Source organism: Giraffa tippelskirchi, chromosome 12, assembly GCF_054371585.1.
Source record: "Giraffa tippelskirchi isolate mGirTip1 chromosome 12, T2T-mGirTip1v1.2.pri, whole genome shotgun sequence".
NCBI classification, from domain to species: Eukaryota; Metazoa; Chordata; class Mammalia; order Artiodactyla; family Giraffidae; genus Giraffa; species Giraffa tippelskirchi.
In genome coordinates, this window is record NC_137286.1 from 118549877 (window position 1) to 118574436 (window position 24560).

General features: G+C 38.9%; 1 protein-coding gene across 41 annotated transcripts in view; it reads left to right on the top strand.

Annotated features, from left to right (window-relative positions):
- LMO7 (LIM domain 7) overlaps window positions 1-24560 on the top strand; it is a 218031-nt gene that overhangs the window by 187648 nt on the left and 5823 nt on the right. For 14 of the 41 annotated variants that reach the window (XM_081549997.1, XM_081549999.1, XM_081549959.1 and 11 more), the window contains 11 exons: window positions 5737-5851; window positions 6917-7078; window positions 7858-8045; window positions 9070-9130; window positions 12665-12690; window positions 13310-13414; window positions 17418-17510; window positions 18018-18337; window positions 19251-19316; window positions 21337-21389; window positions 23990-24203. In XM_081549997.1, the coding sequence (XP_081406123.1) occupies window positions 5737-5851; window positions 6917-7078; window positions 7858-8045; window positions 9070-9130; window positions 12665-12690; window positions 13310-13414; window positions 17418-17510; window positions 18018-18337; window positions 19251-19316; window positions 21337-21389; window positions 23990-24203 (1403 nt within the window). Of the gene's footprint in view, window positions 1-5736; window positions 5852-6916; window positions 7079-7857; window positions 8046-9069; window positions 9148-10729; window positions 10787-10937; window positions 10980-12664; window positions 12691-13309; window positions 13415-17417; window positions 17511-18017; window positions 18338-19250; window positions 19317-21336; window positions 21394-23989; window positions 24204-24560 lie in introns of all 41 variants that reach the window. The other 27 variants (XM_081549994.1, XM_081549972.1, XM_081549974.1 and 24 more) reach the window with 9 other exon arrangements.

Consider the following 24560-nt stretch of genomic DNA (forward strand, 5'->3'; position numbering starts at 1 on the left):
TTTTTGAAATGTGACATGCTTAAATTGGAAAAGAACCCTATATCTAGTTAAAACACCAAGTGTTGACTTATTTTAACATCGCCATGTGTTTAGAATTTAGAGCTAGTGTGGACTGAAATATCTTCTGGTTCATAAAGAGAAAATCATCCTTAAAATTATTTTGAAAGAAGGTAGATATTTATTAAAATTTAGCCCAGTTGAATCTAATTCTGAGATGCAGACTTTGGAATCTACCCAGTAGGCAATAAGGAGCTACCAGAAATTTTAAAACAGAGTATGATATAATAATTGGCATTTTCTATAACTAAAGTTCAGACAACTGTGGGGAAGATGGGGGGAAGGAAAGGCTGGAGGCAGGAGAGCCAATTAGGAGGTTACCCACGGCAGTTTAGAGGGAAACTATGACCTGAGTTAAGATGAGCTTAAAGGAGGATGGAAGGATGGGATATTCAAGGTAGATTTATGGCTTGTGGACTTGCTAACACTTTATTAAGTGCATGTGTGTGATGGATTGTGGGGGGCCCATTGTGTAGAGGTAGCCTGGGGGACAGTTAGGGGGAGGAAGGAGGAAAAGGCCCAGAAAGAACCTGATGTTTCTAACTAGGGCATCTGGTTAAATGGTGATGTAATTAACCCATATGTGAAGAACGAGGTAGAAAAGCAGGTTTAGGGAGGGAGGGAAGAAATATAATTTTGAAGGTGTTGGACTTAGGTAGTAGTTGATGACAACGCATAAGGTTTACTCAGGAAAACATGTGGTCAAGAAAGTGGGAGACTGACTAGGGAAGAGGAGCAGCAACAAAAGGAAACTAGAAAGAAGAGGAACACACTAATGAACCCCAGAGGTGGCCAGAGGGGTGGAGGAGAAGGGCAAGAGGAAGCAGAATAATGGGTGACTTGGAAGTTTGTTTCCTGAAAGCAAGAGGAGTTGGTAGTGTCTGATGGGATGAGGGCCGAAAATGGATTTGGTAGGTAAGAGATAAGCTTGGGAATGGGTTGAGTCAAGTGGTAGAGCTGGCAGGACCACCTGCTTCCTTGGAGTGGATCATGGAAAAGGGGAGAAGGTAGATAAAGACTCATCTTTGGTGAAGGATGAGCTGCGCCATGATTTGAGGGCTACTCACTATGACTTCCCTTGTGGCTCAGCTGGTAAAGAATCTGCCTGCAATATGGGGGACCTGGGCTCAGTCTCTGGGTTGGGAAGAGTCCCTGGAGAAGGGAAAGGCTACCCACTTCAATATTCTGGCCTGGAGAATTCCGTGGACTGTATAGTCCATGGGGTGGCAAAGAATCGGACATGACTGAGCGACTTTCACTTTCACTATGTTCTCATCCACTAAGACCCTGAAAATAGACATGAAAGAACCATGTAGCCAACATCAAAGATTGTCTATTTCCTTTGTTATTTATGATTTTACAGCCTAAATCTACTTTTAGTGTATTTTGATTTTATCGACTTAAGTAGGCTCTCTTTAAGTGAACATGTTTATCTGATCAAAAAAGTTTGAGAATGCCCATCTGACTTGTTAGTATATGAGGTTGACCCTGCTATTCATTACTTTCCATCTGTGGCGATACTAGAATCCAATCCAGGGATCGAATCCAGGTCTCCTGTGTTGCAGGTGGATTCTGTACTAGCTGAGCCTTGAGGGAAGCCCAAGAATAGTGGAGTAGGTAGCCTATCCCTTCTCCAGCAGATCTTCCCAACCCAGGAATCAAACCAGGGTCTCCTGCGTTGCAGGCGGGTTCTTTACCGACTGAGCTATCAGGGAAGCCCTATTAATTCATTAGATCTCATAAAAATTGATCTGCTCATGGCTATGACAGATAATCATATTTTTGTTTCAAAATCTCAGCTTGAAGTCTGTATTTCTTGGCTTCGCTGGTGGCTCCTGCCAGTGCAGGAGACATGGGTTCGATCTCTGGTCCAGGAAGATCCCACATGTCCCAGAGCAACCCATGCTCTGCAACTGTTGAGCCTGTGCTCTAGAGCTTGTAAGCTGCAACTGCTGAGCCCACGTGACAAAACTATTGAAACCCGGGAACCCTAGAGCCCATGCTCCACAATAAGAGAAGCTCACAGCTGGAGAGTAGCCCCTGCCTTCCACAACTAGAGAAAGGCCCACACAGCAATGAAGATCCAGCATAGGCAAAAATAAAAAGAAATGAATAAAAAATTCTAGAGAACGTCAGATGACTAAGAGAGGTTGAGAAGGACGAGGAGAAATTAAAAAGTATATACTTCTGTTTAAATTGAGGAAAGTTATTTTTATTTTAGATGCTGATATGTTGGTGATTGTACTCTATCTTTACCAAAATAGGCAACTGTCACCACTTGCCGTAGTTCTTTATCAGTCATCAAGACTCTAGATTTCCCCCAATAATGTATATTCCTGACTCCATCCAGTTCAAAAGGAAATTCCCACAACATCATCTTCTGAAACTTGGACCCTTTGTAGAATCCTCACATGGCATATTTCTCATGAGAAAAACCAGGAGGCACAAATCCTAAGTGAAATCAGAGTTGAATGGATTATGCTTGACTGTAATTATAGACGGATGTTAGTTGCTCAGTCGTGTCTGCCTTTTTGCAACCCCATGGACTGTAACCCTCCAGGCCCCTCTGTCCATGGGATTTTCCAGGCAAGATTATAGAGTGAGTAGCCATTCCTTTCTCCAGTGGATCTTCCTGACCCAAGGATCAAACCCAGGTCTCCCATATTACAGGCATATTCTTTACCATCTGAGACACCAGGGAAAGCCATCTTACCTACAAAAAGTCTCAAGGATAATCTAATTCAAGAACCCAGGATTCCATACACATACCACAGCAACTGTCATAGGAGGAAGCCATGCAAGAGGGGACTCTGGGGCCCTTTCCTTGAACCCCGACCACCTACTTTAATCCTTTCTGTACAGGTTTAGAGAGGAAGATGGTCTGCATGGGAAAATTGGGTTTTGAAAACGGAAAGCTTAAAAATTAATGCCATTGTGAGAGGAAAGTCTCTGTCAAACTCAGTGAAATGCCTGAGGCTACCTGGCTGTTGACAGAAATAGACCTGTAATTGGTTCTCTCTCCTTTGTCTGCATCCCCAGGACCCAGATAACAGTCTGCCGGACTGTGGCCACAGTGAGGCTGACCTCCTCTGCTAACTGTTTCAGAGAGGTGGTCATCTGTACTTTTATTATGTTCAAGTAGAGATTTAGCTCCAGGGTAAGAGCAGTCCTTTAGAAGACAATTCTTCTGGTCTAATAAAATTGTGAGGCTCTTCCGTCTATGGCTTAAGCTCATTCTCTTTTATCCTGTGTTTGGTGGAACAGGATACTGTTCACTTGACTCTTGCCCACAAAGTTTTCGTTATTGTCGTTTGGAACTATTTATTAAAACTCTGTCCTGTCTCTTATTCTTCAAGATATAAAAAACCTCAGTTAGTATCTTGGGATTTCTAATCCATCGTTTGTCTCTATGGCCTTATATAGCAGTAGATTCTGCACTCTAATTGGCTTTAGGTCAGAGTATGGGGGAGTGGAGTGGGTTAAGAGTGGTGAAGATGACCACTTATTTTCATTGAGTCATCTCTAAGTGTGTGGTGGTTTTGGTTAGGGAGTAGAACTAACCAGTAATTTTTTCTATTCATAGCAGAGTTTTATTATATTCCAGAGACTGGTATCCATTACGCTGATTATTAATGAGTATTTTCACTACCTACATCTTGGTTCCCATATTTCAACTGCTTTATATGATGTCTGATGAAAAAAGTTTCTGTATTATTAGCTACACTGTTTTTTTCTTAAAATATTCTGTACCCACTCTTGAAGAGTCAGTAATTATTTCTTGAGACCTAGGACTATGCTTAATTCGTTTTTATTTCCTAAGTGTTTTAATCAGAATAGATGCATAATAAATGTATGTTGAACAAATGAGTAAGTGTATATTGTTATAGCACTTACTTCTCATGTCCATATAATACAGTAAATTCTTGATACTTTATTCAATGCCTCTCTTGTCTTCCTTCTAATTCATATGTAATATCACAGTTTTTCTTAGGATAGTCACTTGAATTTTAAACTTGTTTTAAAGGTATAAAAATTTGCAAATTGCCCACTGGTCCTAGATCTTGGTTTAACTGCCAAATTAAAATTGAGAAGTTATAGGCCTTTTCCTGGACAATAAAGTGACTTTAAGAGGAATTTTTCTTTTTAAACAATTAAGTCTAAGTTCTTGATAATTGTTAATCAAAGAACCAGTAACACTGATCTGGAAAACAAACGCTCAAATTTATGTCTGCTCTTTACTCCAAACAAAAATATAAACTATGGAAGTTAATTAAATTTTTCACATAGTATACTGTAAAACTGTAAACATTTCTTTTGGAAAATGGCTTAAAGTCCGTGATACTGAGAATTTGTTGCTGTGGACTGTAGTGGAGATGGGAATAAAGGTCTGCCAGCTGTCCAAGAGGCTCTTGTGCTTGTGGGCTGCTGTTACTTCAAGGAGGTTGTGGCCTGGGGCTCATGGTGTCTTGAGGGGGCCCTCTTGGCATCTTACTAGTGGTTCTTCGGGGTTGACCTAGTTTTGCATTTTGCAGCATAAGTAGCTTTTACCACTACATCTTCATGCAGCAGTGGGAGAAGCAAAAATGTCTTGGCAGACTTAGAGATGCCCATTAGGGAATGGTACCACTCCTAGAAAAGTGATTCTGGTCGCTGAATTTGAGTCTACAAACCTCTCAAAATTATTCAGCTAAAGATGTTAAATGCTGGAGGTAGTTTTTTAAAGTATGGTGGAATTTTAAAAATAAGTGATTTAAATCTTTTTTATGTTTTTGAAGATGGCATTTTGTTGCCATATATTTGAGATAGAATGGGTAAATTTTTAAAGAACAGCATGTTAATTTGATACATTTATATATTGCGATGTGATTGCCATTGTAGTGATAATTAACATCTCTCACATTACATAATTATCTTTTCTCTTTTTGGTTGGAAATTCTAGTCTCTTAGCAAGTTTAATTATAATAAGATATTATTTATAGTCACAATACTGTGTGTTAGATCTCTAGGGCTCATTTTACTGTTCATTACAAGTTTGTACCCTTAAACACCATCTGTTCTTTCCTCTCACCTGCATCCCCTTGTAACCACCACTTTACTCCCTGTTTTATGAGTTTGGCTTTGAGATTCGACATATAAGTGATATTATATGTACTTGTCTTCCTTTGTCTGACTTAACCTCACTTTATTTAGCATAATCTCCTCAAGTTTCTTCCATATTGTTCCAGATGGCAGGATATCCTTTTCCTCATGGCTGAATAATATTCCATTGTGTGTATATGTGTGTGTGTGTGTGTGTGTGTGTGTGTGTATATATATGCCATATCTTCTCAGTCAGCTCCATTCCTGGGTAACAACAAATGGTCTAGAACTTAGGCTTAAGCGTATGATGAGCAAAAGCCTAAGCTTTATCAGTCTAAATCAACTGATTTATAGTATTCATGCAAAGAACAATAGCCACAGATGTGAAGATTTCCCTTTTTTAGTAGAAAATAATAAACTGAAAAATATTTATATGAATGAAAGTTTTACCACACCCAAGGGGGAGAAGAATGGTGTTTCTGGTTTATCATGAAATAATTCCGGTGTGCCCTGCACGCAGCCTCCCTTCTTTGGCAGATAGACTTTCCTCCGTGTGGGTGCCAGGGACACTTGATCCCACCGTTTCATGTTTGTTTTCAGGATCAGTTCAGTGATATGAGAATCAGCATAAACCAGACGCCTGGGAGCAGTCTTGACTTTGGGTTTACAGTAAAATGGGCTTTTTCCAGGATCTTCGTAGCATCAGTTGAAGCAGGTAAATCATAGATTTTGCTCTACTGTAGTTTTTTTCTTGTTTGTTGTCCTTTGCTGTTCAACGTCCCCCTCCCACTCCCTCCCCCTGCCCAGAAATTTGCTTATTTGATAGAGGAGGAGAAAACACATGTGAAAAATGCAGCAGTAAAGTGAAGAGATGTGTCTTCTTCCTGGAGACTAATGGAGTTATGAATTACATATTGTTTGATCTTGCCTAGTTAATTTTAGCTTTGAAGAGTCATAATTTTGTGAGTGTTACAGAATTCATTTATCAAAATTTTAGACTTAATATTTGGAAATACTAGCAAACTACTAAACTGAAGATTCAGAAAGATCTGTCCTTGTGTTTGTGGTGGATACATAGGTACTATATATCACCAGTATTTTCTGAGCATCTAATGGATCTGTTGCCCATGGACCCCTGAGGATGCTTCAGGACTTTTACAAAAAGGATTGCCCCTCCTCCACCCAGGATTATTCCAAATTAGTCCCAGGAACTCTTAGCAAAATATTACAAGACCTGAAATTAAAATGAAAGCTATTGTATATATGAGGAGTTCCTCATTTGCATGTTTTAGCTATATAAAAATGCATACTCACTCTGGTTATTTCTTTGAGATTTCAAGGCTGATTTAATTAGATAATGATAGGTAGTAATTTTAAGCCATTTTAAGTGATCTTTTTTTTTTCTCTCCATTCCAGAGCGCATCTGGCTTTGGAAGCTCAGCTAAAGTACTTTACGTTTTTAATTTAAACATAATTAAAATTTTTCTTCTTAGGTTAATAAAGCAATTTTATTGAACATTTCTTTATCATTTCTCCTTTAAATGCTAAGAAAGATACATACCACAGACTAAAAAAATGCCTTTGATTGCCTTGTAATTTTGTAGCTACTCAAATATTTGATAACTTTAAGAAATTCTGTGACTCTTCTGCAACTGAAAAGACATGAGAAATGCTTAGATGAAGTTAAGAAGTCATTATTTTCCTTAATTTAAATGAGCAGTGGCTAGTAGAAAATGTTTTTATTTTTCATTGGTGTTTTCATTTATTTTGCTTTATTTAGGTAGCCCAGCAGAATTTTCTCAGCTACAGGTAGATGATGAAATTATTGCTATCAACAACACCAGGTTTTCATATAAGGACACAAAAGAGTGGGAGGAAACCATGGCTAAGGCCCAGGAAACTGGGAGCCTAGTTATGGATATCAGGCGCTATGGAAAGTCTGGTGAGTTGGTTATCCCACTGTGTTTGGCTTTCTAAACTGGGAGCTGGTCTTTGGCAAGTGGTTATAACAGCTTGCTTCAATAACATTTTTTTCTCTCTCCATTTCACTTTTTTGTTTTTTGGCTGAAAGATGTTTGTGGTTATGTTGAAACATCTTGAATTATATTTCTTTGGATGTTCTGTCTGAAAACTTTTCACTAGCAAATTTACTGAATTCTACATGATTTATTGATCGATTGACGTGTTGAACTGGCTTTGAATGCAGATAGCAACTGAAGGCTCTTGTAATTGTATCTGCTTTGGGGAGTCATATGCTGATGTTGAATATTAAGAATTACACCATGGTTTCACTTCCTCTACAGCATCCTGACTGTAACTGGTATAAGAAAGAACACAGTAGGTCAGTATCCCAGTTGTTGACTCTTAAGGAACTTTCCATGTACATTTCATCATTGTGTTTCTTAATTGTTGAGCTTAGATGGGGAAGGGCATTAAGCTTTCCCAGACCTACCAACTTATGATATCAAAATATAATATCCAGTCCTGGTTTACAGAAAGATTCAGCAAATTTGCCAGTCTTTTCATTATTAACACACTCTAACCCTGTGGTTTTGAAAGGCTATCTGTTGGTAAAAGGCCTGAACTCTTCATTTCTTTCACACACTGTCTGATTTATTTGTCTTGTGATTGTGTGTGCTTTATGTGTACATTTCAGTAACTTTGTTCTCTCCACTTCTACGTTTATGTGTACTCATTTCTTGATCTTCATGTGACAATCAGATTGGGGCAAAGACCAGACTTCCCTGCCATTTACACGGCATAAAACCCTCAATCTCACCAGTATGGCTACCAAAATTATAGGTTCACCTGAAACAAAGTGGATTGATGCCACTTCTGGAATTTACAGCTCAGACAAAGCTTCAAATCTGTCAATAACAACCGATTTCTCAGAAAGCCTTCAGAGTTCTGTAAGTATTTTGAGAAGTGGTAGTATTGGGTAGAGCAAAGCAACTATAGGAAGTGTGTTGGAGGTGGGGGAGGAATTTACCTTCTTTGAACAATTTTGATGCTATTTTAAAAACATAGATAATTAATAAGGTAATTTATAGTACTGAGAGTAAAATATATCTTTGAAAATCATAAGGCATTACTCATGAGTAATTATGAGTAATAGTGAGTTATATAATGAAAATAACTAAAGATCCCACAGTGATCTTTTGTAGGTGTTTCTTACCAACCGTTCATCATTATACCCATCTCTCAGATCTTTGTGAATGTGAAGAAGTTAATTATGTAGAATTATACACTATAACTTTTCTATGCTTTCCTTAGTCTTTACTGGTAAAATAAGTATAGTAATTGTGTGCAATTTAAAAACCTCATGAAGCAGTTTTAGTTCTTGTGTGGGTGAATTTGATGGGTAGAATTACACATGTAGTTAAGAGATGCGCAGTTACATTAATTGATTAAAAGTAATTAGAATGTAAGCATTTTTCTAAGTATCAAAGTAATAATTAAATTTAAATTTTCAAATAAATATGTTTACATTGACTCCCTAGATATAATTGTTGTTATCCCAAGATGTTTCCTTTTGTCTAATAAGGAGGTTCTGCAACCTTGTATAAGAAAGGTGTAAATATTAGAGGGTTCTATATGACTGTTGCTTACTTACAAACATAAAGCAAATGGACAAATGGTTGTTTAGCCCATCATGTTTCTTGGAAAATTAATGACTGGTCAAACTTAAAGCCATTCATGCTTGCAATTAGTCATTAATTTTCCACAGCTCCTAAAAAACAATGAAAAAATTACATTTCTATTATATGTAAAAGGCTATAAGGAATATATTAATATCCTGAAAAGCTCATCTTGTTTGAAGATATGTTTACTGATGAGAAATGGATTATTTAAGCCCAGTGTCCAGCTGGAGAGAATGTTAACTGCCATTTTTATCCTTTCTTTTTTCTTTTTTTTCATTTTTATCCTTTCTAGAATACTGAATCAAAAGAAATCAATGGAATTCGTGATGAAAGCAATACTTTTGAATCAAAAGGTAAGCATACAATTATAGCTTACATTTAAAACATAGGAAAAGTCACTGCACTCAAGTTCTGCTATTATAAAAACTAATATCTGTGAGTGAAAGCAAAACTGATCCAGTGCAAGTTGAAACTCAAGGGTTAGCACACAGATCCAATTGCAGCCAGGTGGAAGGGCGTTCAGTTCCAATGTTGAATAGTCCCTGAACTGCAAACAAAGCTTTGGCAGCCTCTGCAGGAGCTCTGAGCGCCTATGTGTCTAATCCAAATAAGAAAGACTGGTTTTCTGGAGGCCGTCAGCCTTCTCGCTGTGCTGTGCTAGCAAGGGGAGTCTTAGTTAAATACGAAACAATGCGTGAGGTTTCCTTTACCCCTTTGTTGTTGTCAAGGGGTCAAGCTTGGAAGCACCTAGTAATAGGGAAATGCCAGTGGCAATAACGATTGTTAGGAAAAAAAATACCCATTTGTGAAAAAGCAGACATATAGCATCTAGGGAAACTTTGTAGTATGGAGTTACCACTCCTTTCCTTCTCCTGTCCATCTACAAATAACTGAGCCACCACACTCTGTGTGCTGTGGCTTAGGCAGACAAAGTAAATTAAGCAAGATCTGGTTCATATAGGCAGGGAGAAACCCAAAGAAGTTGAAGCTTCTCTTAGCATGAAACTAGACTAGCAGGCACAGGGCTGGGTTTTCTCAGTGGTTTGGTGATTTTGAGTCTGCATTTGTCAATTCATAATACCTGATGTCAAAGTCAAACCAAGTTTGTAAATTTCCCTTACTTTATTGATTATTTATCTTTGTATTTAATTTATGATAGCTAGAAGTGACTCCATTTGCTGTTTTCCTTTTTAAAGTTAATGGCTATAAGATCTTGGAAACTAGAGCAAAATAGTGTCTGTTGCTCAGTTGTTTCTGACTCTTTGCCACCCTATGGACCTAGCCCACCAGGCTTCTCTGTCCATAGAATTCTCCTGGCAAGAATACTGGAGTGGATTTCCATTCCCTTCTTCAGGAGATCTTCTTGACCCAGGGATCGAACCCAGCTCTCCCGCTCTGCAGGCAGATTCTTTACCGTTTGAGCCACCAGGGAAGCCTAGTTAAGAAGAATGTTTTAATTATAGCTTTTTAAAAAATTGTTCTCTGGATATTTTTTATTTTCTTGTTCTCCCCATTTTTTTAGTTCCTTTTTTAAAACTTCTATGTATTATGAAACTCTTAGTTACAAGCAGTTCTCCTTGTACTTGAGAATTTGAATTGATTAGCCTAAGCAAAAAATTTTAATTTCCATTTCCCTAAAGCTGTGTGATCTGGTGTGGAAGATAGTACTTCAACTTCTATGAAACTATGATGCTAGCTGCTAAAATTTATTAATCAAAATATTAGTTCCTATTACTAATTTGAATGTAGTTATAGACTACTAAAACTATATGTGTCTTTGTGCATTGAAATAACCCCTATCTTCTATGGCTATCAGTTTTGTCACTTGAAAAATAATATTGCTACAGATTGGAAAAATGTATCAAGTATCATTTAGTTTTCCAGTGGTGAGAGATTAAAATGAATGACATGCTATTGATATACTTTTTTGTTTTTTTGTATTTTTCAACTAGCCTCTGAACCTATTTCTTTGAAAAACTTAAAAAGGCGATCACAGTTTTTTGAACAAGGTAAACTGCCAAGCTAACAATTCATGTACTTTCATGGAATTGTTCCCACTCTCCACTCTCTCCTGATATTCTGTGGTGCTCAGCACTGAGCCTCTTCAATTTGGCCATCATTATGACCAAGCAACATAACCCATTTCCATTCTTTCCCTAGGGTCATCAGGCTTTTCTTACAGTTCATGGGTCTACCTCTGTGGTAATGGGTCTTTGAGTGTCCTTTGTATACCTCTGAAGTTTTTTTATTTTTTTTTAATTAAAAAAAAATTGAGATGCTGTTTAAACACACACTTCTTGCCACTGGGTGACAGTGAGAAATGAGAAATTTCATGTATGCCTTACTGCTTCCTACAAATTGCGTACTGTTAGATTACACCAACATGCAGTTGGCCAACTCCTAAAACATCAAATTTTGGGTTATGGAAAATGCTCTGAATAAAGAGCAGAATCGCTAAGTGCGATTAGGATGATGACTTTGGAGTGTTACTAGGACTGCTATGTTGACTTTGAAGTAAATTATTTAAAGTAAATTTTGGACACACCTGTCAGCGATTGTGCTTTGAGATTCCCTGTGTTGGTGTAGTCGGGCAGTGCTGCTTCCCAGGGTGCTTTGCATGTGGCTTTTCCTCCCTGGTCACGTTTGTCTCATGCTCTCTCTCATGGATGCAGTTTGAACTCCGTGTTTGGCAACCAAGAACTTAAAAGTAATATCCAACATTTGAGATGCAATGGCACAGTCAATAGGGAGTGTGCTGTTGGTGTCTAAAATATTATTGTCTCTTACTTTTAAGATTATCCATAATATTTACAAACTTGCCTTATAACATGATACTTACTGGATCTGTGTATTTTGTGTTAATCTCTTCGTAGGCTCTTTTGATGAATTAAGATCTCTTTTCAACCATAAATAGAACTAGCTTACCAGCTGTGCATGTGCAAGGGTCTATTTGTGTCAGTATCCTTAGTGGATTTGACATTTTTTGTTCAGTTCCAGTTTTTCTGTGGTACTTTAATTGAAACCATATGATACTCCTAGTTCAAAATGGCTAAAATAAAGCAATTCCTTTTCTTTCTCCATTGTAATTTTCACTCACTTTTCCTCAACAGACTATTTTAGGGAAGAGTATTTTCCTAAATCTCAAAGCAGTTTTCTGAAAAATTTCTTTGTGTAAGTGAATAATTGGACAGCTGAGGTTTCAGGAAAAATGAAAAAATATAGTACGAGAATGTATTTTATGAAATTTGCTTACATGTTTATAATCATTGTACTATATTCAGGCAAACACAGTTGTGTAGGCCCCCTAAGAATAAAAAGAATGACCATCTGCCCATAAGTTTACACGTGAAGTCTGAATCTTTGTGTTTCAAATAATAGGCAAGGAAAGGGAAATATTGCATGAACATGTTTGTTGGTGACTTATTTCAGCTAAGTAGCTCATTGGCAATAAGCCCTGAAAAATGTGACTTACACCTGTCACAGTGTAATTGAATAGCAACAAGTAAAAAAATTGGGTACTATAGATGTTGTAATATTTGAAATTCAATTTTTTCTATTAGGCTATGAGAATATTATTCACCTTATTAATAAAAGAACCCTGAAACCCCTTAGAAATATACTTGTGTCTCTGCCCTAGCACCTTGAGCTGGGCTGTAACTTGGGCATTCACTGTTGATCTTTTTCACTGGCTTTGAATTCTGAAGATAAGTGACAAGCAGATGGTACTAAAGAGAGAAACTTACTGTTGTTTGAAAACAACTGATGTCACTTAGTATACTGGCATAGAAACAGCTTAGTGATACAACTTTCTGAAGGGAATTATTTCATAGAAATGAAGACTTACATTGTTTTTTTTATTCTTTCCTTGCCCACATGCTGTAACATAGGAAGCTCCGATTCTGTGGTTCCTGATGTAAGTAGTCTTCATTTGGTTTTGTAATAAACTAGGAGGATTGGGTGGGGCTGAACTAGTGCACAGTAGCATCACTTATTGTTACTTTAAGCTGCGTGAGAGTTTATCCAGGAATGACCTTTCCAACATGAAGAGACCTTTTTTTTTGATTGAAGTGTAGTCGACTTATAATATTGTGTTTGTTTCCAGTGTACAGCAAAGTGATTCAGTTATATGTATATATGTTCTTTTTTATATTTTGTCCATTATGGTTTATTACAGGATATTGAATATTGTTCTCTGTGCTATGCAGTGAGACCTTGTCGTTTATCCATTCTATATAAAACACTTTGCATCTTCTAATCCCAAACTCCCAATCCAGTGCTCACCCATTCCCCTGTCCCCCTCCCCGTTGGCAGCCAGGAGTCTGTTGTCTATGTTTGTGAATCTCTTTCTGTTTCTTAGGTGAGTTCCAATTGTGTTAAGAGACCTACTTTGAAATATAAAGCCCATTCTCCTTTGGTGCAGCATAGGCCAAGGCTGATCTGAATAATTCATGTATGCAAAAGTACTTCAGTAGATGACTTCATGAAGTAACATATTCTTCTTGGTTTGCACCTCTTCTCTTGTAACCTGGCAGCTTCCAGTCCCGACCATCAGTGCCCCAAGTCGCTGGGCCTGGGATCCAGAGGAGGAGCGGAAGCGGCAGGAGAGATGGCAGAAGGAACAAGACCGACTGCTGCAGGTAGAGCAGAGTGGAGTGGGTCAGCAGGAGCTACATTTGCTCTAAGAGCTTTTCCTGCTCAGTGTCAGCTGGTATTAAGAAACAACTTAAAAAATGAAAAGCCATTAACCACATAATTAACAGATCTTGTGATATGTAGCATGTTTTGTATGAAATACTTTTCCATTGTGAAAATTTCTGGAGTCATCCTTTTTAAATTATTTATTAGCCCCTGGGTATATTTTTAGCCGCCTTCATGGATCACAGCCTTGTCATGCCCGAAGGGGCTTGCATAACTCAATGAAGCTATGAGCCATGCCACGTAGGGCCACCCAAGGCGGATGGGTCACAGTGAAGAGTTCTGACAGAATCTGGTCCACTGGAGAAGAAAATAGCAACCCACTCCACCGTTCTTGCCTGGAGAACCCCATGGACAGTATGAAAAGGCAAAAAGATATGATGTCAGAAGGTGTTCAATATGCTAGTGGGGAAGAGCTGAGGACAATTACTAATAGCTCTGGAAAGGATGACACAGCTGGACCAAAGTGGAAGCAGCGTTCAGTTGTGGATATGTCTGATGGTGAAAGTAAAGTCCAATGGTGTAAAGAACAATATTGCATAGGAACCTGGAACTTTAGGTTCATGAATCAAAGTAAGTTGGATGTGGTCAAGTAAGAGATGGCAAGAGTGAACTTTGACATCTTAAGAATCAGTGAACTAAAATGGATGGGAATGGGTGAAGTTAATTCAGATGAGCATTGTATCTATTACTGTGGGCAAGAATCCCTTAGAAGAAATGGAGTACCCCTGATAGTCAACAAGAGAGTCTGAAATGCAGTGCTTGGAGGAAGCCTCAAAAATGACAGAATGATCTTGGTTTGTCTCCAACACAAGCCATTCAACATTACAGTATTCCAAGTCTGTGCGCCAACCATTGATGCCAAAGAAGCTGAAGTTGACCATTTCTATGAAGACTTATAAGACCTTTTACAACTAACACTAAAAACAGATGTCCTTTTAATCATAGGGGGTTATAATGCAAAAGAAGGAAGTCAAGAGATACCTGGAGTAACAGGCAAGTTTGGAGTACAAAATGAAGTAGCGCAAAGGATTACGGAGTTTTGTCAAGAGAACATGCTGGTCATAGCAAACACCCTTTTTTAACAAACCAAGAGATGACTCTCCACATGGACATCACCAGTTGGTTAATACTGAAATCAGATTGATTGTATTCTTTGCAGCCAAAGATGGAGAAGCTCTATACAGTCAGCAAAAACAAGACTGGGAGCTGAGTGTGGCTCACAGATCATGAGCTCTTTATTACCAAATTCAGACTTATATTGAAGAAAGTAGGGAAAACCACTGGGCCATTCAGGTATGACCTAAATCAAATTCCTTAAGATGATACAGTGGAGGTGACAAATAGATTCAAGAGATTAGATCTGATAGAGTGCCTGAAGAACTGTGAACAGAGGTTTGTAACATTGTGCAGGAGGCAGTGACCAAAACCATCCCAAAGAAAAAGAAATGTAAGAAGGCAAACAGACTGTCTGAGGAGACTTTACAAATAGCTGAGAAAAGAAGAGAAGTGAAAGGCAAGAGAGAAAGAGAAAGATATATCCAACTGAATGCAGAGTTCCAGAGAATAGCAGGGAGACATAAGAAGGCCTTCATAAGTGAACAATGCAGAGAAATAGAGGAAACAATAGAATGGGGAAGACTAGAGATCTTTTCAAGAAAATTGAAGATATCAAGGGAACGTTTCATGCAAAGATGGGCACATTAAAGGACAGAAATGGTATGGACCTAAAGGAAGCAGAACGGAACCATACAAAAAAGATCTTAATGACCCAGATGACCATGATGGTGTGATTACTCACGTAGAGCCAGACATTCTAGAGTGTGAAGTTAGGTGGGCCTTAGGAAGCATCACTACAAGCAAAGCTAGTGAAGGTGACAGAATTCCAGCTGAGCTATTTCAAATCCTGAAAGATGATGCTATAAAAGTGCTGCACTCAGTATGCCAGCAAATTTGGAAAATTCAGCAGTGCCACATGACTGGAAAAGATCAGTTTTCATTCCAATCTCAAAGAAGGGCAATGCCAAAGAATGTTCAAACTACTGTACAGTTGTGCTTATTTGACATTCTAGCAAGGTTATGCGCAGAATTTGTCAAGATAGGCTTCAGCAGTACGTGAACCAAGAACTTCCAAATGTACACGCTCAGTTTCAAAAAGACAGAGGAACCAGAGATCAAATTGCCAACATTTGTTGGATCATGGAGAAAGCAAGGGAGTCCTAGAAAAACATCTACTGCTTCATCGACTACACGAAAGCTTTTGACTACGTGGATCACAGCAAACTGTGGAAAATTCTTAAAGAGATGGGAATACCGGACCACCATACCTGTCTCTTGAGAAACCTGTATGCAGACTAAGAAGCAACATTTAGAACCATACATGGAACAATGGACTGGTTCAAAATTGGGAAAGAGGTACAAAAAGGCTATATATTGTCACCCTCCTTATTTCACTTATATGTAGAGTATATCATGTGAAATGCTGGGCTGGATAAATCACAAGTGGGAATTAAGATTGCCGGGAGAAATATCAGTAACCTCAGATATGCAGATGGTACTACTCTAATGGCAGAAAGTGAAAAGGAACAAAAAAGCCTCTTGATGAAAGTGAAAGAGGAGAGTGGAAAAGCTGGCTTGAAACTCAGCATTTAAAAAACTAAGATCATGGCATCCAGTTCCATCACTTCATGGCAAATAGAAGGGGAAAAAGTGGAAGCAGTGACTTCCCTCGAAGGGGTCTTCCCTTTTAGCTCAGTCAGTAAAGAATCTGCCTGTAATGCAGGAGGCCCAGATTCAATTTCTGCATCAGGAAGATCCCCTGGAGAAGGAAATGGCAACCCACTCCAGTATTCTTGCCAGAAGAATCACATGGACAGAAGGGCCTGGCAGGCTACAATACAGCCCATGGTGTTTCAAGAGTCAGATGGACACAACTTAGCAACTAAACCACCACCACCACCAGAGACAGATTTTATTTTCTTGGACTCCAGATCACTGTGGATGGTGACTGCAGCCATGAAATTAAAAGATGCTTGCTCCTTGGAAGGAAGGCTATGACAAACCTAGGCAGCATATTAAAAACCAGAGACATCACTGCTGACACAGGTCTGTATAGTCAAAGATATGGTTTTTCCAGTAGTCATGTACGGATGTGAAAGTTGGAACATAAAGAAGGCTGAGTGCCAAAGAATTGATGCTTTCGAACTGTGGTGCTGCAGAAGACTCTTGAGAAACTTTTGTATGGCAAGGAGATCAAACCAGATAATCCTAAAGGAAATCAACCCTGAATATTCATTGGAAGGACTGAAGCTGAAGCTCCGATACTTTGACCATCTAATGCAAAGAGCTGACTCATTGGAAAAGACCCTGATGCTGGGAAAGACTGCAGGCAAAAAGTTAAGTGGGTGGCAGAGGATGAGGTGGTTAGATAATGTTACCAACTCAATGAACGTGAACTTCAGCAAACTCCGGCAGATAATGGAGGACAGAGGAACATGGATACCCCTGTCTATGTGGTTGCAAAGAGTCAAACATGACTTAGCGACTGAACAACAACAAATATTTTTAGATAATGTAGCATCATCATTTTGTGGCTTTTCTTATTCATGAGAGGTCTATAGATTTGTAAGCACCTACCCACATACAGTGTATGCTTGGTCTATTGCAGAGTAATTCAGTGTCCCTTCCAGTTAGCTAGGGACTTCCATGAATTACAGCCATGGGAAAGAGTGGATATGCATTCAGTTCTCTATGTCTACTCTTCCCTATCTGCATTTTAGCTCAATATGAGCTATTTTCTACTTTAGTGATGCAAATCTGATTGGTTAAATCAATGTCCCTGTCTTTAAATATGGAGGTAGAGGGTAGAACTGGCCAAAATCCAAATAAGGGATTGTTTAATATCATTAGCATATTAATTAATTAACATGCCATCTCATCTTATAGGAAAAATATCAACGAGAACAGGAAAAACTGAGGGAAGAGTGGCAGAGGGCTAAGCAGGAGGCTGAGAGAGAGAATTCCAAATACTTGAATGAGGTAGTGTTGGATCATGTCATCTTCTTTCCTGCCTACCTTGTTGCTGAAAGTGGCTGTAAAATGGAACTACCCCGTTTCACATGGCTTTGGTCACACGTTCACTTATGTCTCTCTCTCAATGTACCCGGCTGTGGTTTGTCACAGTTTTGCTTTGGTGTTTCAGCCTTTCTTCTAGGTGCTCTGTTGTGTCACTAAGCAGTCCTATCAGTAGGCTTGAAGTGCATCTTCCTCTTCTGTGTTACAACTCCACTCCCCATGTGTGATTTTGTCTATGATAGATCTCTTTTTTTTTTTAATCTTTTTAGAAGATTTTTAATTAGAGCATATTATTGTCTTGGTTTCTTCCATACAACAATGTGAATGAGCTATAAAAGTATATATATTATTTCAAGTGGAATTCTGGGCCAACTATAATAAGTATCATTTAAAACTGAATATAGACATGTCTTTGTGGAATGATAGAAATGCACAGATTTAGACAGGTTTCTCTTCTCCCTGGTCATGTAGGAACTGATGGTCCTGAACTCAAACAGCATTTCTCTGACGGCCCGGGCGCCTGCCCTGGCCACCAGGGGTGAGGAGTCCAAGTCTCCTGACAAGGAAGGAACCCGGGCAGGGGAAGAGATGAGATACCAACAGCAGGAGGAAGATGCGAATGAGGACCAAAGGAAGAAGCTGCAGGAGCAACTCACTCTTGAGAGAGAGAGGAAGTTGAAGGAGCAGCAGTATCAGGAAGAGCAGCAACAGAAGAGGCGTGAAGCGGAAGAGCAGAAGCAGCAGGCAGAGAAAGGGAGGGAAACTTCCATCAAAATATACCAGTACAGAAGGTCTGTCTCCACGGCCAGAGGGCACGTGTGGTTTTTCAATTGTCTTGGCTTACTTGAATGGATACAGCCATGTCCATTCCCTGCTTCAGAGGCACCTACTTGGTCCTTTTGCTCCCCACTGTCCATCCTCTACACAGGGGAACCCAGGCAGAGGGAACCCTTTCCATTGTCAGTCTGAGCTTGTCACCTGACTCCCTGCTCTGAGTCCCCCTGTTGCTCCCTGTCATATTACAGCATCGCCCAAAGTCCTTTCCAAACCCCAGGCAGCTAGGGTGAGCTGCCTCTTGGCTTTCTGGTCTACCCAGCTTCCTACCACACTTCACCTCACTTGGTCGCTTCCAGTCACAGTGGCCTCCTTTTCCTTCCATAAAAATGTCCAATTTATTCTGCCCTGAGACTTTCACATTTTCTAGTCCCTGTATCTGGAGGAGGCTTCCCTTACATGCTTGTGTGGCTCAGTCATTTTCTTTAAGTCTCTGCTTCTATGTCACCTTGTCAGACTGTGCAGAATACCTCACCTGAAATACATGCCTCTTCCCTCACCCCTTGTCTCCAGTCTGCACTTGCCTGCTTTACATTATGCATTTATTTACCCGTCTGTTAACCTGCCCATCCCACTAAAGAGGCCAATAAGTTTATTTTGTTTACCAGCCCAGTCCTGGAATAATACTGAAACATAGCAGGCAATCAGTTTATGCTTGCAAGATGAATGAATTGTAAATGTCTGTTGATGGTAGTGGGTCTCTGTTTTCTGTAGAGATGGATTAAAATACTTCTGTTTGTTTAGTTTTCAGCTCAGAGACCATTCTCATGAAAGAGGCTATAATAACATTATTTTGATATTCATTTCTTAAACTCCGAGAAGGCATTAAATTCTAACATTTTGACCATAAACTCCTTTTCCATCTTTTAGGCCTATTGATTCCTATGATATACCAAAGAGAGAGGAAGAATCTTCAGGTTTGCTTCCTAGTGACAGGTGTGTAGAACTTTAATTGTAATTTGGTGGGAGTAATTGGCTTCAGATGAATATCTGAGGGCTTGTATAAGTGTTTTGTAGGACTAAGTTAACACTTGCTCTTTTATGGGATACAAAGATATCCTGCTGATTGATCTTTGTATCAATTGGCTTTTGGTGTGTAACCAACTACCCCTAAACTTAGTGATGTGATTATGATTTTGTGGGTCAGCATTTTAGACTAGACTCAGTCGCTGGTTCTTTTAGTTGCCTGGATTCCTAGTGTGTCTACCACTAGTTTACTAAGCAGTTCTGCTTTGGGAGTTGACTGGCTGTCAGCTGGGGCAGTGCGAGCAACTGGGCCATGTGTCTTTCAACATCCAGCAAGCCAGTGCAATCTCTTCCACATGTGGTTAGACAGAGAAAAGAGAATTAAAGAGAGGAAGTATGCAAGGCAGTTTGTAGTCTTCAGATCTGACCTGGCACACCATTGCTCTGCCACATTTTGTTACCTTAAGTCACAAGCCCAGCCCAAGTTCACAGAGAGGAGAAGAACTCTACCTCTTTGTGGGAGGAGCCACAATGCTAGCGGAAGGGACACAGAAAAAATGTGTTCTTTTTTGCAATCTACCTGAAGCTTTATTTTAAAGAAGTTCTAAGCAATAGTGTCAGTTTACTGAACATTCCACTCAGACATCTGAAATGAACCTTGTAGACTTTTTCTTAGTTTGATGAGAACTACTGGTCAGTTTCAGGGAATGAAGATAGGATTTCAGATACCTGAAAAGTTATACATTTCCTAAAGCATTAAATTTGATATTTTAAAGTAATTTTAAAAATGCTTTGCACTCTTGAGATCACTAAGGACTTCTGAAAAGTCTGTATTTATCCGTTATATGACTATTAATTTGTGTTTTCACAGCTAAAATTTCTTTAGCAAGTTTATCTTAGAGATAGGGGAAAACTCATCTTTATAGGCAATCAGGATGACTGAATAGGACTCAAGACTAGAAAGGGAAAAGAAAAGGAATATACATAAAGGTGGTAATGAGCTGACATTAAGCTAGAAAAAATTTCTAGTGATGGAAGACCTTATTTACAGTCATTGTTTCTGGATAACTTTAGATCATTAAAATGTGTATCTTTCTTTTTTTAAGATATGATTTATTTATGTATTTAAATAAGCTTCATGTATGTAGCTCATTACCTTGAGAAAATAATTAGATTGCTGAGAAAGGAAACTTAAGGAATCCCAGAAAATATGAAATATTCTAGGCAGTTGTGATAAAGCATGCCCTAGTGGCATTAAGAGGTATAGCTAGACATCATGCATTAAAAGCATTTTCTTCTATGTTAATACAAATGAAACCATTCATGAATGTTGCTAACAGTTATGATACATTTTGTGTTGCACGTAATTATATGCTGTATTAATATGATAAACGTGCATATATATATGATAATGCCCAGAAAGGGAGAATGAGATGAGCATGTATTGGTATATAGATCCAAGTTTACCATCACACAGTCAGGCCATTTCAGAAGTTGCCTATACCAGTGTGCTCCAGCACCTCTTTGGAATGCTAGGATGGCGTTTGATGAGTTACTGGGTCAGAGTAGGACCCTAAGGCCCCTAAGTTGACTTCTTAACCCTTGGGAGCATGGAGGAAGCATTGACAGTCTGATGTTAGGCTGTCTGATAACAGATGCTTCATATAGCCTGGTAAGATTGATATCTGGTAGAGAAGAGGGTCAGAGTATTCAAGTCGTTCCAAAAAGTCATAGGATTTCAGTCATCAAACTGAGAGGATTGTCACATGCTTCTGTCTGTTTCTAGCATCATGCTCTTTTCTCTTTAGAGATGTCACTATTTTCTGCTAGTTTGTACATGAAAAACTCCTTGGTATGAAAATAAATATGGCTCTCAACAGACATGGAAAATAAATCAACTGCTTTAAAAATAATCTTTTTGGTGTTCTTACTTCATAAATATGAAAAGACTGTTCTTCATGATATATATGTAATGTGTTCTATGTTTTAGGAATAAATCCAGATCTACTACTGAATTGGACGATTTCCCCACAAATAAAAATGGTAAGTGTGAATTTTTTCCAAAATTCTTCAGCATGATTGCTTAGCTATGCTATCACACCCTATGATTACTGTTTTTTAAGGTCAATGAGATATTTCAGGTTCATTAAGATTACATATTTGAAATACTATGGATTTTTAGCATTTACATATCAGAGCAGAAATATCTTGTGCTTATTTTGGCTTTACTTTATAATGGAGGGAGTACTGCGAGATTAAAATGATTATAGATAGCTTAGAAATTATGTGAAAAATTTGCAAAGTGATGCTAATACCTTTTGGTATAGTGGCTTTTATTTTGCCACCAAAGAATTGGGACAGTAGTTTTCTGTAGAGGACCAGGGAAATTGTATATAAACCTGAAACTGGACATGTAAATGACCAGATGGCCAAAAATTCAAAATGATGATTTCACTAACTTGGCAACAGCAATATGGAACCTGATACTTTTAGTATAAAATGGATTTCTAGGACCATAGATAACTGAGGTTATGTAACTAAGAGAAGAAAACTAATCAAAAATACCATTTTAAGCAGAGTTTGCATACTAGGCATTGAGTTAGGAAGGTGTTGGTCAGTTATGTAAATGACTGAAGATCCAGCTGAACATTGAGGTGAACTTGGTGGACATGCCCACTTAAGTGGAAGACTACTCCCCAGGTCCAGTTTGTCACTGCCATGTGGAAAGATACAAACTTGTGGTTGCCAACTCTTTCTACTGAAAAACAGAAGTAAAAAAAAGTCTGAATTTTTATTTTAAGGAAGTTTGACCAGGAAGTTTGACCAGGAAGTTTGACCAGGAATTTAAAAAATTGTGTAGCCCTCTGTGAGCCAAACAATATCCACGGGCCCCAGTGGTCTGATGGCAGCTAGTTTACAACCTCGAGTTAAAGCTTGTAGAATTTATAGTTTCTAGTAGGTTTCATGATCACCCCCTTTCCCTTAACACAGGGAACCTTTCATTATTTGGTCCTAGTTTAACTCTTTGGCCTATTTTGTTGTCCCCCTAAGGGTCCCTTAACTATAACAAAACTATTCTCTCATTTTCCAACTTATCAGATGCTTTCTGATCTGGTTCCTCTGGTCTTACCTGTTTGGATTTCCAGTTTCTTCTCCCCAACTGTACCCTGAGGTCACCATTAAAATAAAAGTTTAAGTACTTCCATCTGCCATGAAACATTTTTAACATACAGTGATCATATTCTCATTTGAAAGTAAACACATGACCTGTTAGTGATAACAAGTGTGACTCTCGGAAATAGTCTTCTTAATATTTGTGACTTGTGTTGTTGATCTGGCTATTTTTGTACATATATTTTCTCCCCTGAATAGCACACAGTAGACATTACCAAATATTTTGTTGGAAAACTTGGTTATTCCAGTAAGGCATCTTTAAAATAGAAAACATTTTATTCTAAATCTGACAAAATTGATAAGATGTGTGTATGTACCAATGTAAACATAGATGTGTATAAGAAATTTTTGGTGGCCTTGCTCATTGTTCCCTGGAAGATAAACTGTGTCAGAAGTGAATTTTGAAAGAAAGACAATAGCCATGAATCTGGAGAGCAAATGAAAAATCCTAAGGTGAAATTTCCTAATCCAAGTTAAAATGGGGAGGTGCCCTCAAAGTTATGGATGTTTTACTCAAATCAGGATTTCGTCAGCAAATCTAAGGAGACAAAACCTTTAGGATAAAACCTGACTTAATTGTCATTCATAAATTCAACCTCCAAACTACCACTCTGTCAGTTCTCTTAAAAGAGATACAAGTCTGATAACATTCCTTAGCTATCATTTGGATTACTTGGCTATTTTTCAGTTTCACAAAAGCCATTTCAGTGATTGAGTATGCTGTCATTCCTACAGTCTGGTCATGACTTATTTTGTGACTGAACACCATGAAGACTTGCACCATGCCAGCTGGAAAGAAAAGAAAGTGAAAGTTGCTTGGTCGTGTCCAACTCTTTGCGACTCCATGGACTGTAGTCCATGGAGTTCTCCAGGCCAGAATAATGGAGTGGGTAGCCATTCCTTTCTCCAGGAGATCTTCTCAACCTAGGGACCGAACTCAGGTCTCCCACATTGCAGGCAGATTCTTTACCATCTGAGCCACCAGGGAAGCCCCTTGTCAGCTGGAGGTATATGCCTGTACGTCTTGGCTCTCTCCCCAGGGGGAGTGTACATTTTTTGAAAGAATAGAAAGCCCTGTTCCCTTGCAGAGTTATCATAGCAAGTATTCAATGAGCAGGTGCTTGACTGATTTTAATTAGGAAGGAAGGAAATAATGGAAGAGAAACTTGCTGGATGAGCAGTTTGTCATTTAATACTGCTGAAATCAAGGCCAGTTGTCACCTTTTTAGGCGGCTCCTTAGTTTTCTCGAGTGTCCCCCTGGTATGCCTCTGGGACTGGAATTGGAATTTCCAGGGACAGGAGAGACGGTTGCTTTATCTTCTGAGGCAGCAGTCTCATTGAGAATTGATAATGTGAGCCTGTGTGCCCACTGTCACTTTCTTTTTTTGGCTCCACTGTATTTGGAGATTTATCTACTCTCCCTGTTTTTAATGCACTAATCCTGCGGCTTTCGATATTTTTAATTTAGGAAGCAATAGATACGCAGACCGAAGTGGGAACAGTAGCTCATCACAGAAGAGCTCGAAGAAGGAATCAGCGCCATCAGGAGCGGAGTTGGAGAGACAGCAAATCCTCCAAGAAATGAGGAAGAGAACCTCCCTTTATGACGACAACAGCTGGATCCGACAGCGTAGTTCCAGCGTCAACAAAGAGCCTATTTGTCTGCCTGGGATTATGAGAAGGTGTGAGACATCTTTGGAATGATTTCCCTTAGTGTACTGAGGTGCAGATATTTAATTTCTAGGCGTGCTGGCTACTTTGGATGAAAGAGATGTCATTGTTTCTTCTCTTACGTAAGATTTTGTGAGAGAAAGAGCAGCAGAACCAATGTCATTGGGCACTTGTCACGGAGCACTGATTAGTGGCAGACACATGGCAGGCACTTTGTCTACATCATCTCACTTCATCTGGGAAGACGGTCTTGAGGCAGGAATAGTAACTCTGCTTTGCCACAAAGAAGCTGTGGCTTGAGTAAGGAATGGATGCGGACAAAACCACGTGGCTAGTAGGTTGCAAGGCTGGATGTGGAGTTCTGATGT